At 40.4% G+C, this 15,498-nt stretch overlaps 1 protein-coding gene across 1 annotated transcript; it reads left to right on the forward strand.

Moving 5' to 3' along the window:
- The first annotated feature begins 7,114 nt into the window (after window positions 1-7,114).
- On the forward strand, window positions 7,115-14,355 carry LOC121869517 (dentin sialophosphoprotein-like). The gene is made up of 3 exons (XM_042370870.1): window positions 7,115-8,927; window positions 11,651-13,048; window positions 13,355-14,355. The coding sequence occupies exons 1-3, from the start codon at window positions 7,667-7,669 to the stop codon at window positions 14,353-14,355; spliced, it is 3,660 nt and encodes a 1,219-aa protein (XP_042226804.1). The 5' UTR covers window positions 7,115-7,666.
- Window positions 14,356-15,498: the final 1,143 nt, after the last annotated feature.

Below are 15,498 nucleotides of genomic sequence, written 5' to 3' on the forward strand. Positions count from 1 at the left end.
TATATATATATATATATATATATATATATATATATATATATAATATATATATATATATATATATATATATATATATATATATATATATATATATATATATATATATATATATATATATATATATATATATATATATATATATATATACTGTACTAACACACATGTTTACAGGGTAGGTCCTAGTGTTGTGTTGTAGTTAACACAGATTAGTAGTATTGTTATGTCACTTCACCTCAAGATGTGAAGAAGACAAAGTGAAGAAAGTGTGATGAGGGAAGAAAAGGACTGATGGTGACGCGAACACTACCACCGCCTAACACACACAAGGTATATTGTTGTTTCTTGTTTACAAAACAGAAGATTGGTTGAGGCATTTGTTCACTTAATAACTTGAGCTGAACAGTTAAACGTGCCATCCACTTGCACAGTTTTTACCTTTAAGTCTTATATAAATTCACAGTTCATCCAAATATCAAGATGAAAACTGTTGCCAAGGTTTTATTAAGTAGAACAATGTTACCATTCTCCCTGTGGAAAATGTATAAGTAATGTAGCTACATGTAATTTTCTTTATAAATAAAAGTTATCGGAACTTTTAAGATTTTTTTTTAGAAAATATTACTTCACTAGAAGGTATTATTTTATATACAGTATCCGAAAATAATATTAACTACATGTACTACATATTGGCCATGTGTAGTACGGGGCACTGTGTGTTCAGTTGTATCTCGAAGTGTTACGAGTCTTTGAGTGACTACAGGAGACCAAAAAAGTCTTCTACAGAATATAAGACTTTCCTTTCATAACCATTTTAATCCTATGTGTTTTATCAATAGTTTTGTTACATTATTTCGTAAAAAGACAATTCTTAAGTGAATACGGCGTCGCATAACTGTCTGTACTAGACAGTATACAAATCAATCAATGAATCGTCTGTAGAAAGATAAACAACTAATAAAGCTTAAAACAGAGCTATATTTCCCACCACTGTTGAAGCCTGATTCTTTTATAATAGACTTTAACAGTTATTATCATTTAACAGTTATCATCATTTAACAGTTATCATCATTTAACAGTTATCATCATTTAACAGTTATCATCATTTAACAGTTATCATCATTTAACAGTTATCATCATTTAACAGTTATCATCATTTAACAGTTATCATCATTTAACAGTTATCATCATTTAACAGTTATCATCATTTAACAGTTATCATCATTTAACATCATCATTTAACAGTTATCATCATTAAACAGTTATCATCATTTAACAGTTATCATCATTTAACAGTTATCATCATTTAACAGTTATCATCATTTAACAGTTATCATCATTTAACAGTTATCATCATTTAACAGTTATCATCATTTAACAGTTATCATCATTTAACAGTTATCATCATTTAACAGTTATCACCATTTAACAGTTATCATCATTTAACAGTTATCATCATTTAACAGTTATCATCATTTAACTTAAAAAATAATTCGATCATTGTATTAATTAAGATGAAAGCAATACATCTACCATCATTTTCCCCAATAAAACACATCGTACTAATACTTGTGTGTATAAAGGGGATAATTTTGGGACGTCGTGCCTCCCCCTCCTCCTTCAGACCATCCTAAGGACCTCGTACCGACTCCTTCAGACCATCCTAAGGACCTCGTGTACCTCACCTTCCTTCAGACCATCCTATTGACCTCGTACTCCTACTTCTTCAGACCATCCTATTGACCTCGTACCTCCCATCCTTCAGACCATCCTAATGACCTCGTACCCTCTGACTCCTTCAGACCATCCTAAGGACCTCACCCTCTTCCTTCAGACCATCCTAATGACCTGCACCCTGACTCCTTCAGACCATCCTAATGACCTCGTACACTCCCCTTCCTTCAGACCATCCTAATGACCTGTACCCTCCCCTTCCTTCAGACCATCCTAAGGACTCTGTACCCCCGACTCCTTCAGACCACCCTAATGACCTTCGTACCCCCTCCTTCAGACCATCCAAAGACTCGTACCACCCGACTCCTTCAGACCATCCTAAGGACCTCGTACCTCCTTCAGACCATCCTAAGGACCTCGTACCCTCCTTTCCAGACCATATCCTAAGGACCTCGTACCCCACTCCTTCCAGACCACCTAAGGACCTCGTACCCCACCTTCAGACCATCCCAAGGACCTCCTACCCTCCTTCAGATCATCCTAAGGACCTCGTACCCCCTCCTTCAGACCATCCTAAGGACCTCGTACCCTTCCCCTTCCTTCAGACCATCCTAAGGACCTCGTACCTCTTCCTTCAGATCATCCTAAGGACTTCGTACCCTCCCTCCTTCAGATCATCCATAAGGACCTCGTAATCCCCACCCTCCTTCAGACCATCCAAAGGACTCACTCCCCACCCTCCTTCAGACCATCCTAAAGACTCCGTACCCCCTTCCTTCAGACCATCCTAAAGACCTCGTACCCTCCCCCTTCCTTCAGACCACCTAAGGACCTCGTAATTCTTCCCCTTCCTTCAGATCATCCTAAGGACTCTGTACCCTCCCCCTCCTTCAGACCATCCAAAGGACCGTACCTCCCCACCCCCTCGTTCAGACCATCCTAAAGACCTCGCACCCCCTCCAGACCATCCTAAAGACCGTACCTCCTCCTAACTCATCCTTAAGACCATCCTAAAGACCTCGTACCCTCTCCTTCAGACTACCATCCTAAAGACCTGTACCTCATCTTCCAGACCATCCTAAGGGATCCTGTACCCTCCCCCTTCCTTCAGACCATCCTAAGCACCTCGTACTTCTTCCTGCCCTCCTTCAGACCATCCAAGGACCCTCCTCCTTCAGACCATCCCAAGGACCTCACCCCCTCCTTCTCAGACTTCTAAATCTCCTGTACCCTCCCTTCCTTCAGACCATCCTAAAGACCTCGTACCTCCCCCCTTCCTTCAGGCCATCCTAAGGACCTGTACCCTTCCATTCCTTCAGAGTCATCCTAAGGATTCTGCATCTCCCTCCTTCAGAGACTTCCTAATAACCTCTACCCCTCCTTCAAACCATCCGGGACCTCGTACCTCCCTTCCTTCAGACCATCCTAAGGACCTGTAATTCTCCCCCTCCTTCAGACCATCCAGTACCTCGTACCCCACCTTCAGACCATCCTGACCTGTACCCTCCTCCTTCATACCATCCTGGGATCACCTCCCGCCCTTCAGACCATCCTAAGGACTGCACTGATGTCTCAACGGCAGCAGCGAGGAAACAATGTTCGCGTCGAGACAATTGGTTTCACGGTCCTCAGCCTCCCTAAAAAGGTCGAGAACGTGTTCTATTCTATAGCAATCTGTCATCCCATCCAGCGGACTCGTCTTGACACTCCTTACAGCCGGAACTTTGGTGAACTGCGGCAAGAGTCTGATCGGCGTTGTTCGAATTTTGATGATAACATTGGAGGTTGAATGGAATGTCATCGTCATTGTAGGATTGGACTTGACGGTGGCAGGTTTGGTCTTGACGGTGATTGAATTTGACGGTGGTAGGATTGACTTGACGGTGGCAGGATTGACTTGGCAGGATTGGACTTCGATGTCAGGATTGACGTGCGTGCCTGTTTTTGGTGAGAGAGGCGGGTATCACTAAGTAAGGCCTGAGGCTTATCACCACACTAGTTAGCTACGACTTTTTACATATCGGTTTGGAGACATTGTTACATAACTATTTGACAAATTTCATAACCGAATGACAGAACATATCGAATGACAATCTAAAATAACTGTTGGTGGTATGTATTCGCCAATTATTACATTCTCAAACTATATGTAAACGTCGGTTTATTGTTCACGTCTGTCAACTTCATAACTTATGTCAATCACTTCCGTTAGCATGAACGAACAGTTATTTTAGATTGTCAATCGATATGTGTTCTGTCATTCGGTTATGAAATTTGTCAAATAGTTATGTAACAATGTCTCAACGAATATGTGAAAAGGTGTATTTCTTCACTTTTTAACATCAGGCAAGGTTTAAAGATGTAAAAACTGCTTGATAAGTCTTTTTAGGGCTGAATGGAGCACGGTGGAGTTCACTGACCTGTTTTGGTAAGAGAGTGGGCATCACTAACCCCGCGTCTCTCACTGAAGTAGGACCTACAGTTTCCAATCTTTAATTTTCACTTTGATATTATTCTGGTTCTCACATATACACTTTCCTATCTATTGTGACCTTATGCCTTATAATTATATATCTTAATCCTAAATTACATACTAAAGTAAGGATCTGGTTTGCCAGTTCCTGGGGAAATTAATTGGGCTATATCATTAACTCAAAACTGTAGCCCAGGGCAGAATGGACGCCAACCCGATTAAAGCCTAGCGTCGTATTTTCATGACGTTAGGTATATCCACTTCACTTCAATCTGTATTTAGGGATCCTCCCCTCACACGTTGCAATCGTTGAACACATTCATAAGATTTTCTGATCATTGCATTGTTCGTGGTTATTCGTCACAGGAGATAACGAAGTGTATTAAGCTCACACCGAGGCATACAAGATATTTTCTTTGAAGTAGAGTTTCTGGATCACTTCCAACACTTCACATAGGTCTGATACATTTAACCTACGGTAGCTATGTTCACTAATCGTTCACAGACGTATATAGTATGACCTTCAAACATGATCTATGCTTATCCCTTATAGTACACTAGTCCGTATCAATTGGACCTTCCCAATTATCCTATAGATACCTTGAGTTCTCCTTAATGCTATAAGTACATACACTTAATATTATATGACCGTACCTTGGTACAATTCGTATAAAACCACATACAGTAGGTGAGTTATCCTTTACCAACGTTTCCCGTTTTCTGTGACTACAAGTGCGGTGGATTTGAATGTTATGTAGCGTCATATGAATAAAAGAGATAATAAGGATGACAGTACAGGGTGTTGATATGAAGGACCTCACGTGGTCATGAGGACACCGTGTGGTGTGGTGTTCACGTGGTGCAGTGACTCGTTCTTGGGTGTTGATATGAAGGACCTCACGTGGTCAGGGGAACCCGTGTGGTGTGGTGTTCACGTGGTGCAGTGACTCGTTCTTGGGTGTTGATATGAAGGACCTCACGTGGTCAGAACCGTGTGGTGTGGTGTTCACGTGGTGCAGTGACTCGTTGCTGGTGATATGAAGGACCTCCGTGGTCAGGGGAACCCGTGTGGTGTGGTGTTCCGTGGTGCAGTGACTCGTTCTTGGGTGTTGATATGAAGGACCTCACGTGGTCAGGAACCCGTGGTGTGGTGTTCGTGGTGCAGTGACTCGTTCTTGGGTGTTGATATGAAGGACCTCACGTGGTCAGGGGAACCCGTGTGGTGTGGTGTTCACGTGGTGCAGTGACTCGTTCTTGGGTGTTGATATGAAGGACCTCACGTGGTCAGGGAACCGTGTGGTGTGGGGTGGTGTCACAGTTTGTGAGACAATATGTAATGATTATTGGAATTCCACCAGTAAACCACCTGGGGAATTCGAGAGTCCTCAGCTGGCTTTCCCTGTGTGTGTGTGTGTGTGTGTGTGTGTGTGTGTGTGTGTGTGTGTGTGTCAGTTTGCGTATATGGACTTGTGTGTATAGGCGTGTGTGTATATGGACGTGTGTGTATAGGCTTGTGTGTATATGCATGTGTATAGGCGTTTGTGGTTGGTTATAATAAGATCACGGTGTTATAACCACAACAACAACAAACAGTTATCCCTGAAATTACGTGCTATTAGAGAAAATGGAGTGATCATAAAGTCCTATGCACCTACGAAAAATAACACTTCATTTTGTTCTTTTGTTATACGCAAATTGTTGCACAGTTAATATTGGGAATGTTCTCCAGATATAACCTTATTGTGAAGATTTCCAACACTTGTTTCCACCATTTCCAACATTTTCTGGTAAATAATAATAGAAAATAAGTTAACCTAACTATTGCCTTTAATTGCTAAGATGCACATGAATTTTTTGATTACATGTAGGCTAAGAAAGATAACTTAACCTTTTGATGACGATGATTTAACCCTTTGAGGACGGTGACAACCCTTTGAAGACGATGATTTAACCCTTTGAGAATGACTTAAGCCTTTAAAGATGATAACCTAACCCTGCATTGAATATAACATTCCATTGTCTGTCTGTCTGTCCGTCCGTCTGTCAGTGAAATATGAGGTTGAACAGGAAAATTTGGATGCCGTAGTGTGCCAAAACTTAACTGACCATTCACAAGGTTCCACCGGCAAATGGAATCACGTGATATGGGTGATGTCAGTGATTGCGTGTGACTACCTGGAGGTACCTTTAGTCTCTGAGGGAGTTGGGTCAATACTATTGTTTTGGGTTATGTCATTATGCTCACTATATCTTCACTAATACTTATAATTAAATACAATGAATCTAGACGGTATAGGTAGACAGCCATTCAGGAACCAGGTAGACAACCATCCAGGAAGCAGGTAGACCCAACCAGGAAGCAGGTAGACCCAACCAGGAAGCAGGTAGACAACCAACCAGGAAGCAGGTAGACCCAACCAGGAAGCAGGTAGACAACCAACCAGGAAGCAGGTAGACAACCAACCAGGAAGCAGGTAGACAACCAACCAGGAAGCAGGTAGACCCAACGTGAAGATCGTCTCAAGTAATTACCTTATTTAAGTGTTCAATAATAAAAAAAAATCATTAACTAACACTGAGCTACACTTGCTACTTACATTCCTTTGACGTTACAATCGGGAATCAATAGACTGGAATGCTGGGAACATGAGGGGTGAATTGTGTAGTTTGAAAGTATTAAAAGAGTCATTTTGTTATATAGTTTGAAAGTAATTTAGTATTTTTACTATTATTTTTGTTTATAAATTGATATCACTAAATTCAGGTATGTACACATGCGTTCATGAACACATACATACATACATACATACTTACTTACTTACTTACTTACTTACTTACTTACTTACTTACTTACTTACTTACTTACTTACTTACCGTCAACATAGTCTATAAATTCTTAGAGACGCACCACGCATGCCTAGATTGGATATCGGACTCTGCCTATCTCACTTACACTGTCCCTCACTCTCACGTGGTTAGGTAGACACTACCTCCCGCTCTCCTACGCTCAGAGGTGAATTAACAGTTGTCGAAGCCTTGTATTCGTTTTTGGAAGTATAGCCAGTGTACCATTAACCCAAGATATATAATTTGATGTGTTAAGAATCGTCGAACTTGTGTATTGGTGTTTAGAAATCGCTTCTGAACCACAACGCCAAGAATTACGTATATTTCTTTATAAATAAACAGTTTGTATACAGATAATACAACGTGTATTAACCGGATGCTTACGAACCTGTATACTGGTGTTGTAAGGTAGAACTGTCTCACAAAGCCAAGAAAAAACAACTGTGTAGTATTGTCTTCGAACCCGAGTCCTGCAGTTGTAACGTAGAAACTGTCACAAAAGGTGGATTACTTCTCATCGAATCTATGTACTGAAGTTTACGAGGTGAAGAATCAAACATGTAAACAACTACAACCAACCAAACAAACAAGGAGTGAATTCATCAGCCAATCGTCAACCGATATACACAAACAAACAGACCAATAATATTGACAGCAATATCTACCGCCTTCAAGATGGGTTGTACCACAAGTGTCGTCTCCGTCCCAGAAGAGACCAACCTTACTCCAAGTGGCCTCGAGGGTGACCCATTGAGCACTACCTTGAGACAGAGGAGCTTAAAGGACTTGCAAGAGGAAGAGGAAGAAAGAGTCTCGACAATTAGTGATGGAAAGCTTACAGGCATTCACAACTATGGTAAGATGGAAGAAAATCTCGAACCTGGGTCACTTCTTAATGATGCTCTCAACTCATCCCAGAATGCCAATGATCGACCAGGTTCGACTGGATCTAGGTCGAATAGGTCTTCAGGTTCGGCCAGGTCCAAATCGACCAAATCTCTCATTTCCACCAAGTCCAAATCAACCAGATTAACCAATTCACCCAAGTCCAATATCTCGACTCGGCCAACCTCCCCTACTAATAGCATAGATCTCCCTGGTAAAGTTCCCCAGCCAACAGAAAACGAGGTGTGGGATGAAGGAACTGCTGAGAAAACTGGGGAACATATCTATAACACACAGACAGAGAAAATGGATAATAGTGTCCCTATATTTAATTCTGTCGATGTAAATATCAGCAAAGACAGTGAAGAATCTGACAATATAACTAACACAGAAAATGAAGAGTCTGGCCTCACGATAAGCAAAGAAAATGAAAATTCAAAGAGAACAAATGACATAGAAAACGAAAACCCCAAACCTACAACATCTACAGAAAACAGGGAATCTGATCCTCTACATGAGAATATAGAAAACGAAACATTGGTACCCCTAAATAAGATAGAAAATGGAAAATTTGGTCCTTTAATTAAGAAAGAAAATGGAAACTTAGAAGGGGTGACTTACACAAGAATGAAGAGAGAAACATCAGCTAGGTCAATTATATCAAGTGTTTCCTTCTCTCCTCCTTCTTCCTCTCCCTCCTCCTTCAAGAACAAAAATACAACACAGGAAAAATTTAAGTCATCCCTAAACTTCTCACTAACAGAAAACGGGGGACGGGACACAAAATATGAAAAAGACAATTCAATAGAAAATGTAGAGGAAGTTGCTAAAGCAAATGGGAAGCAGGAGACAGCAGTAGAAAATGAGGAGCAAGAAATAACAGGAGGTACTGAATTAGAAGAAGCAGGTAAAGAAAACGAAGGGGAAACTACAGTAGACCAATCGGGAGAAGATGCATTGATAGAAAGTGGGAAACAAGCGGAAGTAATCAAAGAAAACGGAGGAGAGGAAACAGCCTCAGAAAATGAGGAACATGAAACAACAAGTGGAGGTTAGTGACATTGTATGTATGTATGTACAGTATGTATGTATGTATGTATGTGTGTGTGTATGTATGCAAGTAAATCACTGTAGGTGCGCGTGATCCAGGTACATGCTGATAACCACAAGGAAAAAGAAAGCACGAAGTTCCCAAGCACTTTCGTGTAATTCACATCTTCAGGGGTAAGTACAGACTAAGGAGAACTACAAAACAAGGTGTATATATACAGAGGAGGGTGAGACCAGGTCCACAATGGTCAGGTATTAGGTAATGACCTTACTAATCTTTAAAAAGCACCTCAACGGTTGGTAGTCAGGTCAGAGGGTAAGGTGACCCAACCTTCTCACCTGGTTACAAATCTTCTTAATTACAAAATTGTCCAGTTTGTACATGCCATTACTCTGAATATATACACCTTGTTTTGTACTTCTCCTTAGTCTGTACTTACCCCTGAAGATGTGAATTACACGAAAGCGCTTGGGAACTTCGTGTTTTCTTTTTCCTTGTGGTTATCAGCATATAAGAACATAAGAACATAAGAAAATAAGGAGTCTGCAATAGGCCGGTTGGCCTGTGCATGGCAGCTCCTGTCGAGAGTTACTACCACTCTCTATCATCCATGAATCTATCTAGCCTCCTTTTGAAACTTTCCAGAGTTCCAGCACTTACTACAAAGTTGCTAAGATTGTTCCACTCGTCCACCACCCTATTTGTGAACCAGTTTCTTCCTATCTCCCTCCTAAACCTAAACTTATCCAACTTGAATCATTTAATAAAGGTCTGTTCTGATATTATAAGAACTTTATCTATATCCCTTTATTGATTCCGTTCACCCCACTTGTCCTTCTATCATATCTCCCCGCACTCTTCGTCTTTCTAGGAATGCAAGTTAAGTTTCTTTAACCTATCCTGATGATATGGAAGGTTTCTAAGTCCGGAATCATTTTGTCGTCTTCGCTGCACCGACTCTAGTGAATTGATATCCATTCTATAATAAGGGCACCAGAACTGAACCGCATAATCGAGGTGCGGCCTGACCAGCGCAAGATATAGTTACAATAAGACCTCTGCACTCTTATTACTTACACTTCTAGATATAAAACCCAATACTCTGTTTGCCTTATTTCGAACATTAACGCACTGTTTTCTAGGCCGTAGGTCCGGGCTTATAAGTACCCCTAGGTCTCTTTCACAAGTATGTATGTATGAATGTATGTGTGTATGTATGAGTACTTATTCCTACATATACTGTCAAGTGTATTGAATGTACAGTCGGGTTCAAAAGTCTTGAACACTGAGCAATATCTGGCATCTACTTCTGAGTTATACATATATGATTGGGATATACTAATAACACTACTTGTCATCACATATTATGACTGAACCACAAAATGGGATAAAACTCTCCTTAATACCTAAGATCTTCGGGTACTTACATGCCAAATGCTGTTAAGTGTTCAAGACTTTTCACCCCGACTGTACATGTACTGTATGTATGCACGGTATATATAAATATGCGTATATCTTAAACTGTGCATACCATGACGTGTGTGTGTGTGCGCGCATTCCTCACATACCAGATAGTGATTCAGATGTAAGCATGACTAGCGTATGCATACATGTGTGTGAGCCTTGCGGGAATGTGTATGAATCTGACTCTGTATACATTTAATCAATATTGAAATAGAACTGCGGACAAAATTCACATAATGCGTACAGTATACTCCCAGCACGTACAGTATATATGATTGGTGCATATCGTATAACACGGTGGTATACACAGTACTTTATATCACTGTTTTTCATCACAAATTATGTTACGAATCACACAATGTAAAATTACTCCTAAGTACTGAAAAAAAATCAGTTTGTTTGTATAGTCTATGTAAATGTGTATTGTATGAAGGAATATAAACACACACACACACACACACACACACTCACACACACACACACACGCGCGTGCTACTTGAACATAATCCGCTGAAATATGTCGCAACTGAAAAATGCGACACGTTAAGTCAACCTTAGAGCGTTAATCATCGTGCTACCTGAAGATTAGACTCCGCAGCTTATTCTACCTCATGCTCAAACAACCTAACACTTCCTTAATCTTGTCTGTCTGCCAACCCCCCAAAAACAAACACCCCCAACCCACCCACACAAACCCCCAACAACCAAAAACTTTCTGTCTGTCTGTCTCATAGCTTGTCTGTCTGTCATTGATTGGCTGTTTGCCTGTCTCATAATTTTGTTTATTTGTCGTATCATAATTCCCGTCTGTCTCATAGCTTTCTGTCTGTCATTGATCTGTTTCTGTCCAAACACAAACTTATCGTCTGTCTGCATAGCTTGTCGTCGTCAGATTGGCTGTTTGCTTATCTGTCTGTCTGTCTCATAGCTTGTCTGTTCGTCATTGATTGGCTGTTTGCTCGTCTCATAATTTTTGCTTATTTGTCTGTATCATAACTTATCTGTCTGTCTGTCTCATAGCTTGTCTGTCTGTCATTGATTGGCTGTTTGCCTGTCTCATAATTTTGTTTGTTTGTCTGTATCATAACTTATCTGTCTGTTTGTCTGTGTCATAACTTGTTTGCCTCTGTATGTCTGTCTGTTTATCTGTCTGTCTATCATTACCTGTTAATGTAGTATTATTTAAGAGGCAGACAAGTTTAAAGTATGGTGACTTTAGGTACTGGTAATGATTCTAACACCTAATTATCTCCCTCTAGATGGTGATTCTGCCCTTAAGAACACACCAAACCCACAAAAAGAATCTCCCAGACCACAAGAATCACTAATGAGAAACCCTAGCAAGTCAGCGAGGTCTATGGCAGTGTCCATCAGTGACTTGTTGAGCGACAGTGATATAGTATCCAGCAGTGATATGTCAACACGAGCTTCAAGTGCTAAGAAAGATTCTATCGACGATTCTATGGCTGTCAAGGGGAATATTAGTCACAAGGATGATTCTATTGTCATTGGGGTGGATTCTGCTACTGTTAAGGGTGATTCTAATAGTATCAAGGTGGATTCTGCTGACGTTGAGGAATCTGCGACTGTTGAGGGTGATTCTATTAACGCTAGAGTGGATTCTGCTATTGTTAAGGGTGATTCTATTGACACCAGGGTGGATTCTGTTACTGTTAAGGGTGATTCTATTGATTCCAGGGTGGATTCTGCTACTTTTAAGGGTGATTTTAATATTATCAGGGTGGATTCTGTTGACGTTGTGGATTTTTCGACCATTAAGGGTGATTCTATTGACGCCAGGGTGGTTTCTGTTACTGTTAAGGGTGATCCTCATGACACCAGGGTGGATTCTTCTCTCCAGGGTGATTCTAATAATACCAGGGTGGGTTCTGCGACTGTTAAGGAAGATTCTATTGACCTTGTGGATTCTACTTCTGTTAAGGGTGATCCTCATGATACCAGGGTGGATTCTTCTCTTAAGGATGATTCTAATAGTACCAGGGTGGATTCACCTACTGTTAAGGATGATTCCACAGAAGTCAATGATAATGACAAGGAAGATTCTAGTGCCAAAAGAGTGAATGTTGAAGCATTTAAGAGTGATTCTATTGATGTCTATGAAGATCCAGGCATAAAGAATGATTCTTGTGGCTCCAATATTGTATCTACAAAAATCATGGGTGATTCTAATGACACCAGGGATGATTATGTAACTGTTAAGCATGATTCTAGTTGTGTTATTGAAGATTCTAACACCAAGAATGATTCCAGTAGCACCAAAGAGGATTCAGAAACAGTGAAAGATGATCCCACTAACGTCAATGAAGATTCTAACGACAAGAATGATTCTAATGACACCTGGATAGATTCTGCATCTCTCAAGGGTGATTCAGGAAATGTCGAAGGTGATTCTGGTACTATCGAGAGTATTTCTGGCACTGTCCAGGGTGATTCTGGCATTATCGATGGTGATTCTGGCACTGTCGAGGGTGATTCTGGCACTATCGATGGTGATTCTGGCACTGTCGAGGGTGATTCTGGCACTGTCGTGGGTGATTCTGGCACTGTCGAGGGTGATTTTAGCACTGTCGAGGGTGATTCTGGCACTGTCGAGGGTAATTCTGGCACTGTCGAGGGTGATTCTGGCACTGTCAAGGGTGATTTGGCACTGTCGTGGGTGATCCTGCACTGTCGAGGGTGATTCTGGCACTGTCGAGGGTGATTCTGGCACTGTCGAGGGTAATTCTGGCACTGTCGAGGGTGATTCTGGCACTGTCGTGGTGATTCTGGCACTGTCGAGGGTGATTTTGGCACTGTCGAGGGTGATTCTGGCACTGTCGATGGTGAATCTGGCACTGTCGGGTGATTCTGGCACTGTCGAGGGTGATTCTGGCACTGTCGAGGGTGATTCTGGCACCGTCGAGGTGATTCTGGCACTGTCGAGGGTGATTCTGGCACTGTAGAGGGTGATTCTGGCACTGTCGAGGGTGATTCTGGCACTGTCGAGGGTGATTCTGGCACTGTCAAGGGTGATTCTGGCACTGATGAGGGTGATTCAGTAACAGTGAAGGATGATTTTACAGAAGTCATTGAAGATTCTAGCGACAATAATCATTCTAATGACACCAGGATAGATTCTACATCTCTCAGGGGTGGTTCTGGCACTATCGAGGGTGATTCTAGTGATAAGATCGATTCTAGTGGCACTAGGGTGGATTCAGCAACTATCAAAGGCGATTTTAAAGCCAGTAATGATTCTTACGGTACCAGGGTCGATTCTGCAATTGTTAATGGAGATTCTACAAGCCTGGGTGGTAATTCTGATGGTATAAATATTGATTCTAATGATCAACTTGAGTCTACAAAACTGGTGGCTGATTCTACAGATGTGAGGACTGATTCAGAAGTCCTTACTGGTGATTCTACATCTTTGAAGGTTGAATCAGAAGGCCTTAATGGTGAGTCTCATAATAATGGTGATTCTACAGTTGTCAGAGATGATTCAGAAGTCCTTAATGGTGATTCTACAAGTATTAAGACTGATTCAGAAGTCCTTATTGGTGATTCTACATCTTTGAAGGTTGAATCAGAAGGCCTTAATGGTGATTCTCATATTAATGGTGATTCTACAGATGTGAGAGATGATTCAGAAGTCCTCAATGGTGATTTTCATATCAATGGTGATTCTGGAAATGTTAAGGCCGACTCAGAAGGTCCTGATGCCAATGTTAATATCAAAAAAGATTCTACAAATCCTAAAGATGGTTCTATGAGTACACAGAATGACTCTATGAGTTTGAAGAATGATTCTACGAGTATACACGATCCTAAAAGCCTGAAATTTGATATTATAAGTATAAAGAATGATTATACAAGCTTCAAGGATGATTCTATAAACATGATCCATGATTCTATAAGCCAAAAGAGTGATTCTACAAGTCTGAGAATGACTCTACATGTATAAAGTGATTTTACTACTTTAAGGAATTATTCTATAACTTTATAGGGTGATTCTAACTCTAAGGAATCATTCTCTGCGATTTAATAACTTTGTGTTGATTCTTAACACAAGGGAGAGATATTTTAACTCAATCTTCGTGTCTGTTGTGATTGTGTTAATTTTAGCATTTAGAACAATAATAGTCGTCTTGTGTTATATTGTATGAACTAATATTAATATTTTGTGATAGTCAAGATTAGTTTTAACACTAATGTTAACTAAAATTAACATTAAATACGTCGTAATACAAGTTAGCAGCATTTGAAAACAGTTTTGTGTATTATATTATCATGTAAGCTCCGCCTATTTATAGCGTCCTTAACAACCGATGCAGACCGTAAATTATGATTGGCTCCTGGTTGCTAGGTGAAGACTTGCCATGTCAATAAATTCTGTCCTATTTTCTTTTAAAATTCAATGTATCGATATTTATCAGCTTCTTATATTTAATTAACTTCTATATAATATAATTATTAAAAATATTGTATATATTACGTAAAATGCTGAAAAAGAGAATGACTAAATTTATTGATGTGGCACGTTTATAACTTAGCAACCACCACCAATCAATTTCTTTTAATTACATTAGTGCTAAAAGTGGGCGGGATTCATCTGATGTAAACAGAGTTAAAAAAATATTATGTATATCTATGTACTGTATTGTAACAGAGAAGGGTTACTCATCCATGTATATACACTGCATTGTCACCTTTATCTACATGACTTACTTCATACTACCCAAACCACTAGTTAACCTGCAGTCAACTAGTGGGCACACGAGTTATGAGATGGCTGCTAATTGGTGTAAAACCATCGCCTGCTTTTGGGAGCGTCATCTATGACAGGTGACGTCTACCCTAACTCTGGGGTTGTTCCAGGACAGTCATACTCCCCTCACCTCGGCCGCTTGTTCTCCCTGCTTACTGTGTCGTGAAGATTGAGGAACTGTTACCTACACTATCTATGCACCGCGGAATCTACTGGCCAGCTATTTGTAACATGTACACCATGTATAAGTACAGCTGAGTACATTATTTTTCACCCTTTTTTATGTGTTTTGTGTTGATTTTGTTTCAAGAAAATTATATAAAATCTCTTGCATATTTT

This window comes from Homarus americanus, unplaced genomic scaffold (genome assembly GCF_018991925.1).
Source record: "Homarus americanus isolate GMGI-L3 unplaced genomic scaffold, GMGI_Hamer_2.0 scaffold23578, whole genome shotgun sequence".
In the NCBI taxonomy this organism is placed as follows: Eukaryota; Metazoa; Arthropoda; class Malacostraca; order Decapoda; family Nephropidae; genus Homarus; species Homarus americanus.

Coding starts and splice junctions, on each gene's coding strand:
- LOC121869517 (XM_042370870.1), top strand. CDS start 7,667: ATGGGTTGTACCACAAGTGTCGTCTCCGTCCCAGAAGAGACCAACCTT. Junction 8,928..11,650: donor ACATGAAACAACAAGTGGAG/GTTAGTGACATT, acceptor ATCTCCCTCTAG/ATGGTGATTCTGCCCTTAAG. Junction 13,049..13,354: donor TGATTCTGGCACTGTCAAGG/GTGATTTGGCAC, acceptor CTGGCACTGTAG/AGGGTGATTCTGGCACTGTC.